Below are 22,641 nucleotides of genomic sequence, written 5' to 3' on the forward strand. Positions count from 1 at the left end.
TTCCATGAGGAATTTATATGAGAAGCAATTAAACAGCCATTTGTGTGAGAACCAATTGCACAGTGTTTTCTGGACCAGACCTTTCTCGATATCAAAATCATATTGCTGACTAATATAAATGGCTTTATAGTCAAACCATGCATTGCCAGCGGACACTGGGAGCATGCAATAGAGATGTAAACAGAATGCAATGCCTTATAACAAATATGTCTAACTCAATTGGAGTATAGGCAGAAAGCAGTCAGTGTCTAGGGGTTGTAGATAAAGCCTTTTTGATCTCCCATGTGGGGTTTTGTCAGTGCTGATTGAAGTCCACTTAGACTGCACAATCTGCAATACCCATCAAGGGATGTGCTAGCCTTGAACCTCTATGATAGGGTGGTGTTGGACTCCTGTATGCTCCTTAACACTGAAGTTGAGTCATGCGGCAGGTTGCCAATGCACAGAGTAATTATTAGCCTAGTATATAGGCTGCCTCATCGACATGCTCATTTGTGTGTAACCTTGCCTACAGAGAACTGGCAACATTCTGTCCTGCCTTAGGCTTGATGTGCTTGTACCCATCTGGTGACTCTCCATGCAAAAATCCTTCCTCCAAGCTATTTTCTGCACATTATCAAGTATGCTGCAGGAAAAGTGAGAAAGACTGAATTATTTGGTGGCTTGGAGTATCAAATCAAATGACGCTGTTTCTTGTTCGCTATTTAAACTTTGCTGGCTTGGACATCTTAGCTGTCTGGAAGGAGAGAAGCACCAGGGCAGTATTATGCGTTTGGTCTCCTAATCTGAGGAAAGACATTCTTGCCATAGAGGGAGTACAGAGAAGGTTCACCAGATTGATTCCTGGGATGGCAGGACTTTCATATGAAGAAAGACTGGATAGACTCGGCTTGTACTCGCTGGAATTTAGAAGATTGAGGGGGGATCTTATAGAAACGTACAAAATTCTTAAGGGGTTGGACAGGCTAGATGCAGGAAGATTGTTCCCGATGTTGGGGAAGTCCAGAACAAGGGGTCACAGTTTAAGGATAAGGGGGAAGTCTTTTAGGACCGAGATGAGAACGTTTTTTTTCACACAGAGAGTGGGGAATCTGTGGAATTCTCTGCCACAGAAGGTAGTTGAGGCCAGTTCATTGGCTATATTTAAGAGGGAGTTAGATGTGGCCCTTGTGGCTAAAGGGATCAGGGGGTATGGAGAGAAGGCAGGTACGGGATACTGAGTTGGATGATCAGCCATGATCATATTGAATGACGGTGCAGGCTCGAGGGGCCGAATGGCCTACTCCTGCACCTATTTTCTATGTTTCTATGTTTCTATGCTGGGTGGAGAGTATGAAGCACATACTTATACCACCTTCAGCTTGCAGGTTATGATGGTGCGTGGTATCATAAATAACGAAGATGGTTATCCAAGATTACAGCAGGATCTTGAGCAGTTGGGCAAGTGGGTTGAGGAATGGGTAATGCAGTTTAATGCAGATAAGTGCAGGGTGTTGCATTTTGGGAAGTCAAACCAGTGCAGGACCTTCACACTGAATGGCAGGGGCCTGGGGAGTGTTGTAGAGTAGAAGGATCTAGGAGTGCGGATAGATATGGCGGTCAAAAAGGATTGTCACCTTGGTTGACATGGTACATTGGGCAGGGGCTGATTTTAAAGCTGCATTTGGTAGTATAGGAATTTGATAATAAATCACTGATCTCGACCACTTGTGTGAGCATTGCATCTAGGTACAGAGGCTTGACCTCCGCAAACCTCCTTCGTTTGGTAGGGTTCCTGTCTTCCTGTAGTTTTCAGGCATTTGACCATTCCCTCTACTGGGCTTTCTAGTGCAGTACTGATAAATCAAGGAGCCCGTTTTATCCTGCAAATTTTGGCAAGTCACAATCACTGGCAAGTCAAAAGTAGCTTTTGGACAGGTACATGGATAGGACAGGTTTAGAGGGATATAGGCCAAATGCAGGCAGGTTAGACTAGTGTCAGCACAGAGTCTGCCTTGTTGAAGGTACACAACGACCTGCTTCTCGCCATCGACACCGGCGACTGTGCAATCTTGCTCCTTCTCGACCTCAGCACAGCGTTCGATACAGTGGACCACACCATCCTTATTGACCGTCTCCGGTACGGGGTTGGCGTTGATGGCACTGTCCTGAGCTGGTTCGTTTCCTACCTCAAAAATAGGAGTTTCTCCATCAACATAGGCAATTATTCCTCTTCCCCAGCTAGCCTCTCCTGTGGGGTTCCACAAGGCTCCATCCTAGGCCCCAGTCTCATCTCTCTGTACATGCTCCCCCTGGGCCAAATCATTCATAACACGTCATGTCTTTCTTTCCACTGCTATGCGGATTTCTTTCCACTGCATTTCTTTCCACTGCTATGCGGATGACACACAGCTTTATCTCCCCCTGAAACCCAACAACCGGTCAAATTTAATCAGCCTCATGCACTGCCTTGAGGACATAAAATGTTGGATGGCACAGAACTTCCTTCAACTAAATGAGAGCAAGTCTGAGGTCATCCTATTCGTCTCCCCGACTCCATCAAAACGATAACAGGTAGCCTTGGAAGCCTATCCTCCCTGGTCAAACCGCATGTCAAAAACCTTGGCGTGATATTTGACTCTGCATTAAAGTTTGACAAGCAAGTCAACGCTGTGGTAAAAGCCAGCTTCTTCCAGCTTTGTACCATAACTAAAATCAAACCATTCCTCCAATTTGACGACATTGAAAAAATCATCCACACATTCATTTCCTAGACTACTGCAACTCCCTATACACTGGGATCAGCCAATCATCCCTGTCCCGCCTGCAATTGGTCCAAAACGCCGCAGCGAGAATCCTGACGGGTACCCGTAAAAGCGACCACATCACCCCGATTCTGGCCTCTCTCCATTGGCTCCCAGTATGGTTCAGAATCAACTTCAAGCTCCTCCTATTCACATACAAAGCCCTAAACGGGCTTGCCCCCCCCCCCATATAAAAAATCTTCTAACCCACCAATCTATCTCCAGGTCCCTCAGGTAGGCCGACTTGGGGCTACTGACTATCCCGCGGTCTAGGCTTAAGCTCAGGGATGACCGTGCTTTTGCGGTTGCAGCTCCTAGACTGTGGAACATCATCCCTCTCCCCATCAGAACTGCCCCCTCCATCGACTCCTTTAAGTCCAGGCTCAAAACCTATTTCTAATCCCTAGCGTTTGAGGCCCTCTGAGGGGGCGCTGTGAATTGTTTATGTATGTGCTGTTATGTTTGTCGGCCATTGTATGTTCGTTCTTAGTACCTGAACTGATGTACAGCACTTTTAAATGTGCTATACAAATAAAATTGACTTGACTTGACTTGACTTGACTAGTGTAGATGGGGCATGTTGGCTAGTGTGATCTAGTTGGGCCAAAGGGCCTGTTGCCACGTATGTCTCGTTGACCTATCTATCCCCTTCTCCTTAAACCTATGTCCTCTGGTCCTTGATTCCCCTACACTGGACAAGAGACTGTACGTTTCTCACTTATGAAATGTAAGTCTGCTTACTAAATCTGACATAACTTAACGTGACTCAAGTGGCTATTTATTGATCCATCTCAAAGGCTCAGCAAATCTTCAGCAGCAAATTTTGTCAGCAGCACAATTTACAGCTTGAATACAGTTCTCAGTCTTGACAGCTTCACAGTTCAAAAGTGATATTATAATCATTGCTGAGATCATGGCGTTTGTCTGCTATGGCAGTGAATGGAAGCAAATCTCACAATTGTACAGGGAGATATGTGCTCCCTAACTCTGGATGGAACTTAATACTGTAATATTGAGAGTTCATATTTACTTACAAGTGACATCATTGCTAGAGAAAGGACACTGAGTTGACATTATCACTTTCAAGACGTCTGAGAAGAAGCTGTTAGACTCAAATCAAATTGGAGAATCCTGTGAGAATGAAAAATATTGACCTTCAGTAATATCATCTGTTCCTTTAGCTACTTTAAGTGTTTTATAAGATTAAGACTGCTGGCTTGGTATTGTGAGGTGGTTTTGACATGATTCTTATTTAATTAGCTCGAAGGTATCACAAAATGCTGGAGTAACTCAACGGGTCAGGCAGCATCTCAGGAGAGAAGGAATGGGTGACGTTTCAGATCGAGACCCTTCTTCAGACATCTGCATCTGCAGTTATTTTCCTACACAACTTGTTCAATTAGCTCCATTGCTCCCCCTTTACAGAGTGATGACTGTAATGAGAATCTGTCCTGATATATCTTCAATAGAAATGGAAATTATTTTGAAGATTTTAAAATAACATAGTTGTCAAGAAGGCATTCTCACTGCTTGCACAAACATATCCATTTGAGTTGCAAAATCTCATGTTGTGCTGACACTTAGCAAGTTCCACTCAACCAGTCTTGCTGCATTTTTAACCTAGAAACAATGGCATGTGCAGGAAGGAACTGCAGATGTTGGTTTAAATCGAAGATAGACATAAAATGCTGGAGTAACTCAGCGGGACAGGCAGCATCTCTGGAGAGAAGGAATGGATGATGTTTTGGGTCGAGACCCTTCCTCAGACTGGTCAGCAGTCTGATCAGGCACCATTTGTGGAGAACATGGATAGGTGATGTTTTGGTTCGGGACCATTCTTCAGACAAAGTACAAAAGTCACATATCCATGTTCTCCAGAGATGCTACCTGACAGGCTGAGTTACTCCAGCACTTTGTGTCTTGCACTCGGAACCCGTTGTGTACTGCAATTCTCAAGCTTAAAGAAAATGCCAAATTCCACATTCTGACCAAAAATAGAACAAATAAACATTAGCATGAGGGCAAAAACTGGCCAGCTGGGCCCACATTCAAAACATCACATAATCTGCCATCTTTAATTCACTTTTGGTTTCAGGATTGGTATCAGAAGGATTCTATTGATCTCTGATATGGCTTTTCCTTGCTCTTTTGGTGTGTTTCTGAATCTTATTCCATATTTCTAAGATACACTTTTAATTTTCATTACCCAATGCTTTATTACATATTTAATGGATAGAAAAGGTTTAGAGGTACAAACACAGACAGGTGTGACTAATGTAGATGGGCCATCTTGGTCGGCATGGGAAAATTGGGCCGTAGGGCCTATTTCTGTGTTGAATGACTCCATGCCTCTCTGATCATTTTCTTAGCTTTTGGAACATTGGGAGAAAGAAAGCTTTATCTTATATAATTCATGGTAATCTAAGTCAATGGCAATGAATGAGAGCTAGCCTTTTGTTGCGTTTTAAGGTAAACATTGCACTCAATCAGTGCACAAGTTGGATCCCTAAACACCAAATGAACGGGGTCAATAGACAGTAGCTTCTTCTCCAAAGAAGGGAGAGGGAATCTTCTCTGTTCATCTGAAGACTGGGATCTAGCCTTGATAACAAGTGACAGCACAAAACGATTGATTGGGATCTGGTAGCTCATTTTATCATGCTCCCCATTTTTGTTTGCAGATTGCTTCTCTATCCTGTTTTGAATGACAGGAATAAAAGTTGCTTTAAATTCTCAAGTCTTTTGTGGAGGAAAGGTGTTGAGCCATTTAACATTATGGCTAGAGGGCCCTAAACAGGAATTGCCTCTGCAAAAGGGAATGCCTTCTACTCAGTTTACAATTTAATAGCACAATCTGTCATGAACAACAAACAATAATTGAGGTTGAGAAAACAGATTAGGTAACAATAATGGCTTATACAAAACTCTCCTGCAATTTTTCAACTGACTTCCAAAGAAAACCAATTATAATACGATGCAACATATTAATTTTGAGCGATATTTAATAATAGCAAGTGCAGTGAAGGTCAATGATTTAAGTTATTGTTTGACTTAATATGGTCTTTAGACTTTACGTTGGAGATACAGCGTGGAAACAGGCCCTTCGTCCCACCGAATCCACACCGACTAACGATCACCCCGTACACCAGCACTATCCTACACACTAAGGATGATTTACAATTTTACCGAAACTAATTAACCTACAAACCTGTACATCTTTGGAGTGTGGGAGGAAACTGGAGCACCCAGGGAAAACCCATGTGGTCACGGGGCGAACATATAAACTCCGTACAGACAGGGCCCGCAGTCAGGATCGAACCCGGGTCTCTGGCGCTGTAAGGCAGCAACTCTACCGTTGCACCACTCTGACATTTAATCTATAAAAGAAACAGAATGATTTTCAAAAAAATATCTTTATTGGCAAATAAAAAGTTAAAGTGTTTTTTGTGGCATGTGGGAGACAAGTTGTAAGATATTCTGGTAGGATGTACCACATGGGGTTTTATGAGCATATTTAGCAATTACAGCAAATTAAGGAGAAATCTGACTTGAGTAAATTTGAGTGCATGATAAACAGTCAGAAAATACATGTAGCTATGCTTGGTTCTAAAAAGGGACTGGGTTCTTTCTGGATACTTCCTATCAAGGTTTAGATTTATTATTGTCATGTGCATCAAAGTACAGTGAAATGCTTTGTTTGCATGCTGTCCTATCCAATCAAATCAAATGATACTGGACATAAATACATCCAAGCCAAACTCAAGTACAACAAGCAGAATGAAGGGAAAGATACAGAGTGCAGAATAATGGATAATCGAGGGCAAGTGATTATCATCTGCCGAGATGATAACACAGTCCAAGAGATGCATGCATGATAAGAGAACATCTGGCTGAATGGAGGAGGAAAAAGAGAAAATGGAAATAAAAAAGGCAAAGGCACAGTGTAATGACTAAGATAAAGGGTCTCTAGGTCTTCAATAGTGAGGTTTGCCTGAGGACCGATGAGGATAATTAGGTTTCAAGCTGTAGGTTCTTTAGTGGAGATATAAAGCACAGCTGTGACATTAGATAAGGACAGTGTTTTAGGAAAAGGGTGAAGTGGGTATTAGGTGATTTGATAAGATAAACATTAGCTGGACATGGGTGTGACAGAAGATGGAGAAACAAAACCCTTTCTTCAAAAAAGAAGGAAAATATAAACCTCGTTATCGTTAGACAATCAGTTTGGTGGGAAAGCTTTCAGGTACATTATTCAGGAAGAACATAAACAGTCAATTAAATATGCGCAGCCCAATAAAGAAGTTCTAATACAGATTTATTGAAGGGAAATTATGCTTGGTTAAATTAATTGCTGTTGAGATAAATGGGAACTTAAGAGATGATAAAATGGATGTGAACTTCCAAACGACTTTTGATAAAATAATGTCCAAGAAAGCACACCATACTTCCTGAGAAGGCCTGGGAAGTTTGACATGTCCCCGACAACTCTCACCAACTTCTACAGATGCACCATAGAAAGCATTTTATCAGGATGGATCACAGCTTGGTTTGGGAACAGCTCCATCCAAGACCGCTAGAAATTGCAGCAAATTGTGGACGCAGCACAGACCATCACACAAACCAACCTCCCTTCCATTGACTCCATTTATACTTCACGCTGCCTCGGCAAGGCCAGCAACATAATCAAGGATGGGTCGCACCCTGGCCACTCCCTCTTCTCCCGTCTCCCATCAGGCAAAATGTATGGAAGTGTGAAAATGCACACCTCCAGATTTGGGGACAGTTTCTTCCCAGCTGTAATCAGGCAACTGAATCATCCTACCTTAACCAGAGAGCAGTCCTGACCTACTATCTACCTCAGTGGTGACCCTCGGACTATCCTTGATCAGACTTTGCTGGCATTTCGCTTGCACTAAACGTTACTCCCTTATCATATAGCTATACACTGTAAATGGCTCGATTGTAATCATGTATTGTCTTTCCTCTGTGTTGATTGTATGCAACAAAAGCTTTTCACTGTACCTTGGTAAATGTGGCAATAAATTAAACTGAACTAACACATAATAAGTTTGCCACAACATGAGAAGCTGAAGGATTGAAAGGAGAAGTAGCAACATGGATGCAAAAAATGGCTAATGGAAGAGCAGTGCTTGAATGGCAGTTTTTCAGAGAGGAAGGATCAGTTTTGAAATCGTATGTCCTCTAGTTCTTGAATCCCCTGCACTAGGAAAAATACTCTGCCTTTACCCTATCTATTCCCCTCGTGATCGTATACACCTCTATAAATCACCCGTCAGTCTTCTGCATTCCAAGGAATAAAGTCTTAGTCTGCCCAGCCTCTCCCTGCAGCTCAGGCTCTTGAGCCCTGAAAGAAACAGACAATTCACCACGGTTTTACATTTGAGCAATATAACTATCATTTGGTTGAGATTCTTCATTACAATGATGTCCTTCACCAGTCCTCTACATATCAGCTGCATTTTGATGAGAATTCTATACTGGCTGCAAATAAAATCATTTTATCCCAGAATGTACTTGCAATAACGGCTTTGTTCTACGTTGATTGTAATACTGGGGCTGGCTGAGTTCCCGGCTGTTATAAAATAAATAGAAACCAAATTTCAACGGGCAGCCTATGTTTCAGGAGCCATCTCTTGACAAAAGAAGACATTAATGATGAAACTCACCATGGGTTCCAATACACCAGCACATCCTTTGCCCAATTGAATAGAATCTCCTGAATGTTCTGCTTCTGTTTTGAACAGTCATGATCTTACAGGCAGCAGTAATCCCCTCCCTTCTGAATACTTTAGTGACATATGTAACAATAGCATAGATACTGCTAGCAAAATTTGACAAATTTGTGGGTAGCATAAGCAAATCAACATCAGCTTCCTACCCTGGGCAATGTCCCCAGCATCAAGGTCGTAGGCATTCAGAAAGCTCTAATGGGCAGCCAACACCATTCACATGCTCAGCAACAGACTGCCACAGCTTGCACTCTATTCTGAGAATCAAAACTTTTCAAAGCCACAGAATAAATGATCTGAAGGTGTTTTCAAAAATCATCTTGACACAGTGTAGCTTTCCTTTCTGGCTCCTGGAAACCTTTGCCTAGGACCATTCATGTAACGTTGCAAACCTTGAGTCCATTCATTGGTAGCCACAGAAGCCGAAGCAATATATAGTTGCTGCCTTACAACGCCAGACACCCGGGCTTGACCCTGACTACAGGTGCTAGCTGTACGGAGGTTGTACGTTCTCCCTGTGACCGCGTGGGTTTTCTCCGGGTGCTCCGGTTTCCTCCCACACTCCAAAGATGAAATGATTTGTAGGCTAATTGGCTTCTGTAAAATTGTAAATTGTCCCTAGTGTGTAGGATAGTGTTAGTGTATGGGGATCGCTGGTCGTCACATACTTGGTGGACCGAAGGGTCTGTTTCCTTGCTGAATCTCCAAAGTCTAGACTAAAGTCTAAAGGAGAACATTGTTTTCCAAACAGACTGACCACTCAGCCCATCAGTGCCTCCTATCCACCTATGGCGAGAGTCTAGAGGTCCCAGATAGGCATCAGCAGCTGTGACAGACCTAGAACAGAAGGAAGTCATCCTTAACTCTGAGGGCCTGCTTAACAATGGCGGGAAAATAACTAGGAGAGGAAACTGGCATTTCAAAGTACACATGTTAAAGTAGCAACTGGGAAGGTAGTACTTGCTTGATCCTTCAGAACCTTTGCTTCACAATGAAGTTTGGCACTATGGCGAGTCTGAAGGCTTGTAACTTTGTCAAAGAAGTTTATTGCGGTAGCAATATTCAGTTACAAAGATAACAATCGAGATTGCAGACGACCATTAAACTTAAACTATTCACATCAAAGTCCTCTTCCAACTGACTGGTTTTGGGCGCCAAAACCACCACGTGACCTTGCTGGCCAATCCGAGGGTTCGACTCTCTGGACCAATCCCTATGGTCGCTACATGACCCCCCCCCAGAACCCGAGGTACGGTATCTAGCAGGAAGCCGGATTTCGCGACCAGAACGAATAAGGAGAGGGGCTGCAGGAACCAGAGGGGCAGGAGGTCCAGGGCCGGAGGGAATCGCAGGAGGACGGCCCAGCCGAGGGGGTTGACCGGCCAAGACAGGACGGTCCTGATCCAAGTGTGCAGGTTTGGGCCTGGACACAGAGACGAGCTCTCTCCTGCCCCCAACATCTAAGGTGAAAGTGACCGTTCCTTTACGCAACACGCGGAACGGTCCTTCATAGACCCTCTGCAACGGGGAACGATGGGCATCCCTACGCATCCCTACGCAGAAACACAAATTCACAAATTCCTTTAAGGCAGGCGGTTCATGCACCATGGAACACCCGTGACGTGAAGTAGGAACCGGAGCTAGGGATCCCACCCGCGCCCGGAGTGATGCTAAAACCGACGGAACCGAGGGCTGCTGACCAGAGGACTCCGGAAGGAAACCCCCGGGCACTTTGAGTGGCGAGCCATATACCAGCTCCGCAGACGAGGTCCCAAGATCGTGCTTAGGAGCAGTACGGATGCCCAGAAGGACCCAGGGCAGCTGATCCACCCAATCAGGGCCGTTCAGCCGCGCACTGAGGGCTGACTTAAGTTGGCGGTGAAACCGCTCCATGAGCCCATTAGCCTGTGGGTGATATGCCGTGGTCTGCTGCAACCTGGAACCGTACAGCTCCGCAAGCGTAGCCCAAAGGGCAGAGGTGAACTGGGCCCCCCGGTCGGTGGTGATGACTGACGGAACACCAAAACGGGCCACCCAATGCAGGGCCAGGGCCCGGGCACAAGAGGCGGCAGAGGTGTTGGACAACGGGAAGGCCTCAGGCCAACGGGTAAACCGGTCAACCACCGTGAGTAGGTGAGTGTAGCCCCTAGAGGAAGGTAAAGGACCAACTAAATCCACATGAATGTGGAAAAAACGGACCTCAGGAACCACAAACTCCTGTACAGGAGGTTGGACATGCCGGTGAACTTTGGAGGTCTGGCAGGGAACACAGGATCGGGCCCAAGCGGCTACCTGCTTCCGCAGGCCATGCCAAACAAATCCAGCGGCTACTAAGGCGGAGGTGGAGCGAATGGACGGGTGCGCCAGCCCATGAATGGCATCAAACACCCAACGCTGAAGGGCGGCCGGCACCACCGGCTTGGGGCGGGTGAGGGAAATATCACACCAGACTTTTGTACCCGAGGGCCCACAAGCCACTTGGGCCAACTTTAACCCCGAAGTGGTGGAGTGATATGCTAAGGCAGTGTCTGCCAGGCGCTGTGCCTCCGCAAGCTCCTGAAAATCAACCTCGCACTCCACCGCTGAAACCGGGGAAACGGCTGGCCTGGACAGTGCATCTGCAAAGGCATTAAGCTCGCCAGCGACGTGGCGAACATCCGTGGTAAACTCTGAGATGAAAGTCAGGTGCCGTTGCTGGCGGGCCGACCATGGGTCAGACACTTTAGAAAAAGCGAAAGTCAGTGGTTTATGATCAGTAAAGGCCACGAACGGGCGGCCTTCCAAAAAATACCGAAAGTGGCGGACAGCTAAATAGAGAGCCAGAAGCTCCCGGTCAAAGGCGCTATATTTCAGATCAGCCTGATTAAGCTGTAGGCTAAAAAACGTCAAGGGCTGCCAACTGCCACCAACATGCTGTTCCAAGACCCCTCCATCCGCCACATCGGACGCATCGACCGTCAGGGCCGTGTGGGCGGAGGTGCTCTGGTGGACGAGCATGGTGGCGTCTGCCAGAGCCATTTTAGCTGCCTCAAAGGCCGTCTTGGCTGCAGGGGACCACTCTAACTCGACAGGTTTGCCCGCGAGACATTGGAAGAGCGGTGGCATGATCTGTGCTGCTGCAGGCACGAACCTGTGGTAGAAATTCACCATCCCTACAAACTCCTGCAACCCCTTAACCGTGGTGGGCCGTGGAAAGGCACGAACTGCCTCCACTTTTTCCGGCAAAGGAGTGGCACCGGCTGAGGTGATCCGGTGACCTAGGAAATCAATAGAGGAAAGACCAAATTGACACTTTGAGGGGTGAATGATTAGCCCGTGATCTTGAAGCCGCTGGAACACAGTCCGTAAATGGACCAGATGTTCTTGCTCCGAGCGACTGGCGACCAGGATATCATCCAAATAAATAAAAACAAAAGACAATTCCCGACCGACATGGTCTATAAGTCTCTGGAACACCTGCGCTGCGTTTTTCAAACCGAAAGGCATACGCAACCATTCGAACAATCCGAACGGAGTGATTGTGGTGGTCTTTGGTACGTTTTCCGGATGCACAGGAATTTGGTGGTACCCCCGCACCAAATCAATTTTGGAAAACACCGTAGCACCTTCCAGACTAGACGAGAAGTCCTGGATGTGCGGTATGGGGTAGCGGTCGGCAGTGGTGACGACGTTAAGACGCCAGTAATCTCCACATGGTCTCCACCCCCCAGATGCTTTGGAGACCATATGCAATAGAGAGGCCCACGGGCTGTCGGAATGACGGACAGTTGTTCCATCTTCAGGAATTCTTCACGAGCAACCATCAGTTTGTCCGGCGGCATTCTCCGGGCTCGAGTGAAAAAGGGGGGCCCCTCGGTGGGAATATAATGGACAACACCGTGCTTTGCAGATTGAGCGTCAAAACGCTGAATGAGCCAGGACCGCAGCATACGGGTCGGAGGCTGCGACGACGGCCTGGACAGTTGGGCTGGGCGGGGTGGCCAGCGGTGGAGCAGCGGGCTCATCGCTGCTAGCGGAAGATCGAAGGCCTTTACCTCGGAAGTGGCGGCGCCTAACGGCTGCGGCTCGCTAGCAGTCTGTTCGTCTTTTTTCCTTTTTTTTTTGTTGTGTGTCGGTGTTGGGATGGGTTTTTTTTTTTTTTGGTTGTGTATGTGTGGGGGGTGGTGGTGTGGGTGGGGGGATGGGGGAAACCTTTCTCTTTTAGGTCTCTTCCTCACGGCGCGGGGTGCGGCTTGGCCTCGGGGCCTTCCATCGCCCGGTGCGGCTCGGCCGCTGGACTTAACAGTGCCCGGTGCGGCTTGGCCGCGGGGCCCTCCATCGCCCGGCGCGGCTTGGCCGCGGGGCCTAACATCACTGGTGCGGCTCGGCCGCTGGACTTAACAGTGCCCGGGCCGTGGGGCCTAACATCGCCCGTCGCGGCTCGGCCGCGGGACTTTTCATCGCTGGTGCGGCTCGGCCGCTGGACTTAACATCGCCCGGTGCGGCTCGGCCGCTGGACTTAACATCGCCCGGTGCGGCTTGGCCGTGGGGCCTTCCATCGCCCGGTGCGGCTCGGCCGCGGGGCCTTCCATCGCCCGGTGCGGCTCGGCCGCTGGACTTAACATCGCCCGGTGCGGCTCGGCCGCGGGGCCTAACATCGCCCGGTGCGGCTCGGCCGCGGGACTTAGCTGCGCACGGCTCTGTCGCGGGGCCTTCCACCGCCCGGTTCGGCCGCGGGACGTATCAGCGCCCGGTGCGACTCGGCCGCGGGGCCTTCCATCCCCTTGCGGGGACTGTGCGGGTCGGTCGGGGACGAGCTGTCTGTCCGTGGGTGTGGGGAAGAGAGTGGAAATTTTGTTGCCTCCATCACAGTGAGGGGGTGTTTGGAGTCACTGTGATGGACGTTTGTGTGGGGGTCATGTGTCTTGTGTTCTTTTTTGTGTGTGACTGCTATGTAGTTTCGTTCGGTACCTTGGTACCGAATGACAAATAAAGCTCTGTTGGACATCGGCCACTAGCGAAAAGGCCCAGAGAAAATCTGCGCCCAGGATCGCCTGACCGACTTCTGCGATGATAAACGACCATTCGTAAGTACGGGTACCGAAAGACAGAGACATTGCCCGCGTACCATATGTGCGGATGGTGCTACCGTTGACCGCGATGAGGGTAGGCCCTCTCTTACCCAATCGAGCTTCGAGAACTCTGTGTCTGTGAATCGATCCACGACGTAGAGGCGGCGGTTTTGGCCAATCGCAACTGCCTCTATGTACGATCGGCCGAGGCATTTCCCGAGAAAGTGCAAGGTGAGCGGCAGTTGCGGGCTTCTCCACCCCATCGCAGATGATAATAACACCAGCCGCGCTTGTGCGGATCCTTTTGGCGGGGTTTTGGAGAAATGGCGGGAGTCGCGGCGCCATCTTGGTGTCGCGGCGGGCAGCCCGATGGTGCCGAGACTCTGTTGATCGAACTGTACTTTCGCGATTTCGACGCCATGAGCGCATCGGCTTTCTCCGCGTATGCCACGGGGTCCTCGAAAGAACAATCCGTGAGCATAAGCCTAATGTTTTCTGGGAGTTGCTCCCGGAATGCCTGCTCAAACATGAGGCGATCCTTGTGCCCGCCTGCCAGCGCCAACATTTCGGCCATGAGGACGGACGGCAGCCGATCTCCGAGATTTGGTAGATGCATAAGCCTCTCGGCTCGATCGTGCCTACTAAATCTGAAGGTTCGAAGCATGATTACCTTCAGCGCTTCGTACTTGCCGTCTGCAGGAGGGGAGGTGATGAACTGCATCACCCGCGTGGACGTTTCAGGCGGTAGAGCACTGACCAGGTAATAATACTTTGTCTCGTCCACCGAGATGCCTCTCAGATGGAGCTGCGCTTCAGCATGCGCAAACCAAAGGTGTGGTTGGTGCGCCCAATACGGAGGAAGATGAATGCTGACCGCGCTTAGCTGCGGTACGCCGGGCGTTAGAACCGGAACAGGGACGACGGGTTCCTGCATGGTGGGTGATCGGCTAGATCATGTCGGGGTCACCAATATGGCGAGACTGAAGGCTTGTAACTTTGTCAAAGAAGTTTATTGCGGTAGCAATATTCAGTTACAAAGATAACAATCGAGATTGCAGACGACCATTAAACTTAAACTATTCACATCGAAGTCCTCTTCCAACTGACTGGTTTTGGGCGCCAAACCACCACGTGACCTTGCTGGCCAATCCGAGGGTTTGACTCTCTGGACCAATCCCTATGGTCGCTACAGCACACATCAGGGGCATGAAGCAATAGAGCTTCCTATCCAATACCCACCTCATACACCAGGAAGGGTTACAGATTGTCGACTGAATGTAAGTGAATTTTTAATTACCTGAAAATCCTTCTTACCATCAATCAATCTCTGGCCCTAAAATTGGCTTTTACAGCAAGAACTCTTATCCCTTCAGATTTTAATTATTATTGTTTAAACATCATAATTTCCAAAGTTTTCATTCACTTTTTCTTTTGATCCCTCTGTATTACGTTCCATTCAGGATTTTACATTGCACCAACTATTCTACTGTATTCCTGGTTCAGACTGGTAAATTAGTTAGGATTCTTTGATCTATTAGTTTGAAGAGATGGGTGACTGCTCTTGTTTATGTATATGCGGATGAGCTGAATGCATCTTCCTGTTCCCTTTCCTGAATGAGCAACCTAGTTAATGGATTAAATAATCAATTTTCAAATGCTTCCATGCTCTGAACTACCCACAGCCATGAAAGCTGTTTTATAATAATGTATTACCTTAACTCTAATGTCGTGATTAGTTTTATATGTGTGGATCTTTAAGATCTGAGCATACTGTGGGGCAAGTCGTTGTTGTATCTGATGCTGCCATTAATTGAGAGTGTACACCCTTCTGCAAGAGGGTCCTTGTCTTGTTTGGCCTGGAGCAGCAACTTAATAGAGAACAATGGGCTGCTCCCAGGGACATACACTGAGACAAATCTCACTTGCTGCTGGAGGGAGGATCAGCACTGTGCAAAAGATGAACCAAGGTCAGCCCGAAGCTTGTTGGTCTTCCAGTGTAAGGACATGTCTGAAATCAAATACTGCCAATTGGCACGTGTCAGGGTGTCAAGATAGTCAAGTGTTTCATTGTAATTTGTACCTGCAATAAAATTCTTACCCACTGCAGCTTTATGGGCCCATTAGAGCAAAACACACAAATAAATATCCAGTGATCAATAATGCAGGAGCAGAAGTACCATTCTGAGGGACTCACTGAAACTTGGTGGAGTCGCTTTGTGGGGAAGGAGAAGAGCCTGGGGTCCTTCTGCCATTGGACATTAAGGATGCAAGTGTCCCGTACAATACTTCATGAGTGGGTTGTTTAAAGAGGAAACATGAATTACATTGATTCATTATAGGAGCGTGTACTGATTTATTGACACAGGAATGAACAGAAAGACATGCACCGATTGTATTCCCTGCATGTGTTTTCCATGAATGAGGTATATATTTTTAAAGGAATAAAGTTTATTACCTTGCACAGAAGATACTCTACACAAACATTACAGAAACGTTAATAAATCAGTTTTTAGGTTGTTTCATTAAATCACATTTATCATTGATTGAGGTACAGCGACCTGGTATCATTTTGCATGGAAATAGGACCTTCAGCCCTCCATGCCAATCACGAAGCATCCATTTACACTAATCCCACTTTATTCTCCCTGCATTCCCATCAACTCCCCTCGGTTTCTACCATCTACATACATTAGGGGCAATTTAAAGTGGTCAATTAACCTACCAGTCCATTGCTGTTTAGGAATTGGGTGGCATCTAGAGCACTCAGGGGAAACCCACGCCATCACAGAGAGAACATCACCCTGGAGGTCAGGATTGAACCTGGACCACTGGACCTGTGAGGCAGCAGTTCTACCAGCTTTTACCACCTATCTGCCATCTATTGGTGGTTGTCCTGATGAGATGCTGGATCCTCCCTGGAAATCTTTCTGTTCATGTACGGCCAGCGTTCACTCAGTGGTGTTTCCTTCCAAGTTCCCAAATTTTGGCCCAGCAATGAAGAAGGAAGGAAGAGGGAATACAATTAAATGACATTGCTTTTCGTTTCCATCTCTTCTCAGCTCGAGAGGTTGCAGGGAAATTAACTTGTGAAATGGTGTTTGACAATTTGCTGCAGTCCTGGCCGCATAAGACCAAGCCTCATAACTCCAACTCCTGGCCTCATAAGACCATCAGAATATTTTGTTCCCTTGATTTTTCTTTTCCAGTACATGTTGAGGCCACTTCATCATTAACTTTTCCAAACTGCAGCTGAAGTCTAATTTAGAAATGAATTTATAAGCAGTAATTTCTGATGAACTGGGGAAATCCCATCAGCAGTAATAAATGGTCTTGATTCAAAGGCGTTATTATTTTTCCTTCCAGAGGTAGAAGTGCACAAAGTTGGCAGCACACGTATAAACTGTTGGCATGGGGGTGTAGTTTATCAAACTGAAGTGCACAGTTAGCTGCCAGGTGTAATTAGCATAAGTGAAAGAACCATCGAAGATCTGCCTTTGGCATGGTTGGCACTGAAAGTGCGTCTCGCACAGCGGCACAGTGGCGTACTGTCATTATTTGCAATGATCTTGTCTTTGGTGCAATTTTTTTTTAAATAGTTGATAATTGGCAGCTGCTCTTTATTGGCCAGAGTGAACAGTTGGACTACAAAGAGCAAGAATTATGGATTGTCTTTTAAATCGAGTCAGCTTCTCCCCAAAACTCTGGTCCTGTAATTACGAACAGTGCATAAAAATAATGAAGCTGCTAATTACTCATCCTGCAGGCACCACTATTATTTATTGCCAAAGGAAAATTGGAGCAACATTCTGCCCACCATAAAAATCTCATGAGAACTCTGAAGCTGGTCTTAATTGCAAGGTTAAGTCCTGCTCTGGTATTAGTTAAACTGTTCGACCCTACCAGTGCTGTTCCCTCTCGCTAGGTGTCACATTTCACGTTATTATTGATTGTCCTGCCTACCAAACTATCCTCTCTTACTAGTAGGGGTGGCACGGTGGCGCAGTGGTAGAGTTGCTGCCTTACCAGGGTCCCAGGGTTCGATCCTGACTATGGGTGTTGGCTGTACTGAGTTTGTACGTTCTCTTAAGAATCTTAATTTCATTTAAGTTGATAGGAATGGCTGCAAAGGACCAAAGTACGCATTACACAATAGTCTGGTTGTATATTTTCCACTGATCTTAAGTGCTCTGAAAAATTTCAAAGCATTTTGAAGGTAGTTTGAATTTTTAATAAGCTTTGGGAATCATTCTGAATGGAGAAAATCTTCTGTTTGGCCTAAAATCACTGCCAGTTTTCTGCCAAGCTGTTTATTCCAGGTTGAGCCCTGGTGTGGTCTTCCACTGAAGGCCTGTCACCAACATTGCAGCACGGCTGTGTGTAACCTCAAAGCGAGCAGCTGCTGCTCACACAAAATTGATCCATGTCAATGTTACAATGGCGAGTTTGTTGTTAGGTTCCTGCATCTCTGTCTTTGAATTCAGATTGTCCAACATTGCCATTGAGATTGGTTTTGTGTCTGAGAATTAGAATGACTTCTATGTGACTCTGTCAAGTAGGACTAACTGGTATAAATATCTGGATTTACTGAATTTCCCCTGTTAATGTATACCTTTTCTCGTTTTGTTTGTGTAGGTCGGGCCAGTCTATATGACAAGGCTTCGTTGCGAATCGACCAGCTTCGCTCAGAGGACCAGGGATGGTATGAATGTAAGGTGCTTATGTTGGACCAGCAATATGACACATTCCACAATGGCAGCTGGGTATACGTCACAGTGAATGGTAAGTACCACAATATTATACCTGCCAGAATATGCCACAGATGACAGGTCCTGCAAGAGATCTCCATTATAACTTGCCAGTAGATAAATAATATTAAGCAAGACCAAAAGGAAGGTAAGTCACATTTGACATGGATATGGTTCAATTTTACGTACATATTTCACACATCCAAACTTTGCAATGGAAACCGCAGTTGGGTTGAGAAGCAGGAATGAATAATTGTCATTAAAAAATATATATTTTTAAGTTATCCTGGTTTATGCACCCGGTCAATTACAGTCCATGTATACAATTTAAAAGATAACACTGGCTATTGATATGAATTTTCTGTTCAGGAATTTCAGTCATCAGTCTCAGTTTATTTGTCATGAAACCTGTTGTACAAACATGATGTCACTGAATTAATGAAATGATAGATTATGAAGCGTAAGTAAATCTAAACATGTTTCATTTCTAATGTCTTTCTTGCTTCTATCACATTCAAATTGTCTGGTTGATTTAGTGAACTTCCAGTAACTATGTAATGAGGAATTCCATGGAGGAGGATTGGTTCATGTTGCTTGTGCTTGATTACATTGCTTCAACTATCTGATCAGTGCTTGTTTTGGACAACCTGATTTTTGATCCAGTTTGAATCAACAGCAGTCCATGAATGTCCAGAATGAATCCATTTCCATGCAGATGCTGTTGTAACCCGTGGAACCATGTGTTGAATGGGAGTGTATGTGCTACTAAAGGGCCTGTCCCACTTAGGCGATTTTAAGGCGACTGCTGGCAACTAGGCTGTCGCCGAACATTCGCCGGGGTGTCGCGGGCATGATCGTGAGGAGTCTTCAAAGAATCGTAGCGAATCTCGGGGTGTCGCTGAAAATTTTTCCAGATAGAAATTTCTTGGCAACAGCTGGCTTGTCGCCAGGTATCGTAGCTTATTGCGGGCGCTGTCTGTCGCATGCTGTCCCCATGTTTGCTAGGTTGTCGCAGATGCATTTAGAAGCACATAATATTAAATTAAGAAAAGGCATTTGAAGATACCAGAAGAAATTTTTGTTTAACCAATTTATTTACCATCAGGACATTTGACAGGTTGATTGGAGGCATCAGTTTGACAGTCAGGTAAGCGTGGGAATTTTGCGATGTTTCCGAAGATGGTGTAATCTCTTAGCCAGGTGCTAGTTTCACAAAAAAAGTAATTTGTATCGACCTGACTCGGCATTGTCGTGGTCATTGTCGTAGGGTAAAAGAAAATTTTGGCGATCTGCTATGACTTTGACAGTCGCCGGCAGTCGCCTTAAAAATCACGTAACTGCGACAGGCCCTTTACACTGAGGAATAATCTAAATATTAACAATGCTGGGTACCTTATGAGATATTTGGACCCTTGGATCAAATTGATATTCTTGCAAAAGTAAAATTATATTTCAAAATGCTGAATAATTACTCTGAGGTATCTCCCTGCTGGCATTGGGACTAGTTGTGAAGAATAATGCAGAAGGTGAAATATTTCACGGTAAACAAATGCAGGCCTTTTTTTGGATGTTGAAAGATATTGAATAATAGCAAAACACTTGACAGTTTTGAGGATGCTCATTGCATTGAGCATCTACGGAACTGTCTCATATTTTTCAGTTGTTTAATATCTCACAAGTTAATGCTTCTGCTTTTAAACATATTCCACCTGTTAGAAACAAAAGTAGGGAGCAGAGGTCCCTGTGTATGCTTAACCCTGTCCTTAGGCTACTGAGACGCCCTTACTCTCTTCAATAGTGTAGGCCATAGCCTTGCATCAATAGAAACCCAGAGAAAAGCTTCTTGAATTGGTACCAGCACAATGTTGAATCTTCCTGAGTTTAATATTGACTTTACAATTATATAAACACTTTTATATTTTACTTTTCATATCCTCAGGCCATTACAAAGCCTATATAGTACTTCTGAAATACCATTGTTGTTTCAATATAAGAAACACAATAACCAATAATCTATAAACAACAGGATCCCACATACTCATTTTGTGGTGATTGGGACCGAATAAAAGGCTTTTCGTAATATTGATAAAGGGATAAATGCTGACCAGAGCACCCTGGATTCTCATTGTTCAATTCTTCCACAAAGTTGTTGCAAGGGTCTTTTGGGTAATGCATTAAGGCCTCCCCTGCCCTCTCAGGTGGGTCAGTAAAGGCACTTTATCAGCGGAAAATATGAGGATGTATTCCTGGTGTCCGGGCCAACATCTAATGTTCAAATCACATGTGGCATCTCATAAAATGGCTGCTGCATCCACAGCATTACAACTGCGACTGTATTTCATCACTGCAAAAGGGCTTTGATAAGCTAAGATCGTTAGAGGCAGTTCTGCATATAAATGCAAGTCTGTTATTTTGCAGTAAGTGTTATAATGGAAATCGTTTAACATTTTATATAAATGGCTGGTATTCTCTCTATTCATTTAGGCACCTGCTGTGGCAAGTGTAAGCCCTGGCCGATGGCCAGTAATCTTGGCGTAAGCATTTGTCACGTTGTTTCACAGTTTACTGTTTTCACTGTACAGTCATATTGACAAAATGACACCAGAATCTATCTAGACACAAAATGCTGGAGTATCTCAGTGGCACAAGCAGCATCTCTAGAGAGAAAGAATGGGATTCCGACCAGAATCTATCTTCCTCATTGAAATTCAGTCCATCCATTTAGAGAGAATATTGCAATTGTTTCAGATGAACCTGTCCAGGGGAAATATTGTTTGATATTGAAAATGCTAATCAGGTTATAAAATCTCATTTTAGAAGTAGCAAGCGATGATGGTTCATGAAAAATTTAAATGGGTATTCTCGAACTGCTGTGAGTCTTTCTTCATTATAACACTGAGTAGCTTGACCTGTGTAGGGCAGATGTTACTTAAAATCTGTTCCTTCACTGCGCAGTCTTGCCTTCCAGATCAACGAGCAGAAAGCCTTTTCTTGCAAGTGGCAATTTCACGAGCTGAGTTCAGAAGAAGAAAAGAAATCGCCATGTCACGAGAAGCAATTCTGAGCAGTTACAGCTAAACATTACACTGTGCAACAGTGTTGTGATGCAGTGCAGTGCATTGGGTTCGGACACACTGTGCTTTCATACTGTGCACAGTACCACCACACTGCAATGAATGCCTCTGATCATGAAATTGACCAGATCTGTTCATCCACCAGGTGAGCTTTGTGGAAAGGAATGCAGCTCCTTTTCGAAGCAAATTGAAACAGCTGCTGATACAGGCAAATTAACCATCTGAGCACCAACTAGAGAGCAGTCCTGACCTATCATCTACCTCATTGGAGACCCTCGGACTATCTTTAAACAGCCTTTACTGGACTGTATCTTGCACTAAATGTTATCTGTACACAATGGGCGGCTTGATTGTAATCATGTTTAGTCATTTTGCTGACTGAATAACAAGCCAAAAAAAAAAGCTTTTCACTGTACCTCGGTACACGTGACAATAATAAACTAATAAACTAACATGAATAATAAATAAAATACGGATGCTGCCTCACAGCGCCAGAGACACATGCTCAGTCCTGACCCCGGATGCTATTAGTGTGGAATTTGCACGTTCTTCCTGTGATCATGTGGGTTTTCTGTGGGTGCTCTTCCCACATTCCAAAGGTGAGCTGGTTGGCGCCTTAACTGGCTCTTGTGTGAAAGTGAATAGTGGGACCTGAAGGGGTGAGGGAGGGTTGTAAAGGCAGTGGGAGGAACGGATTAGAATGTGGGGAGGATTTTAAAAAAGGGATTAATGCAGGATTAGAGTAAACGGGCGATGAGTCTATTCCTTATTTTGATCTTATTTGATACCTTATTTTAACAGTGATCCTTGCTTTGAGAATCTTCAGGCAGAGGAATTATTCTCTCTGTATTCACCCCATATTTAATTGGTTTGTTTCAGGAAGGTCACCTCTCATTTTTCTAAACTCTGATGAACAGAGGATGTTCTTTAATAACACCCACCGAAACCCCAAACCAGTTTGATAATTTTTTATTGCGCTCCCTTTCTTTGTATGTCCTTGTTTAGTTAAAAGGATCATAATTGTACAAAATTGCCATGTGATTGTTCATTCATTCTTCATGTGAAGGGCAACTCGCTGGTGGCAGCTTGAAAAGTCTGGCTCGTACTTTTGAATTCTGTTGTTGTGCTATCATCTCTTTAATCGTCTTAAACATCGCAATTAGATCACTCATTAATCTTCTTTACTCAAGTGAATGCAAATCTATTGTACACTAAACTTTCTCATAGTTCTCCAGTAT

At 45.3% G+C, this 22,641-nt stretch overlaps 1 protein-coding gene across 2 annotated transcripts in view; it reads left to right on the top strand.

Moving 5' to 3' along the window:
- Positions 1-22,641, top strand: part of igsf9bb (immunoglobulin superfamily, member 9Bb) — a 530,429-nt gene that overhangs the window by 209,779 nt on the left and 298,009 nt on the right. For both annotated transcript variants that reach the window (XM_078426548.1, XM_078426549.1), the window contains exon 3: positions 18,217-18,363. In XM_078426548.1, coding sequence (XP_078282674.1) covers positions 18,217-18,363 — 147 coding nt within the window. The remainder of the gene's footprint in view (positions 1-18,216; positions 18,364-22,641) is intronic.

The sequence above is a fragment of the Rhinoraja longicauda genome, chromosome 32 (genome assembly GCF_053455715.1).
Source record: "Rhinoraja longicauda isolate Sanriku21f chromosome 32, sRhiLon1.1, whole genome shotgun sequence".
Lineage (NCBI taxonomy): Eukaryota > Metazoa > Chordata > Chondrichthyes > Rajiformes > Arhynchobatidae > Rhinoraja > Rhinoraja longicauda.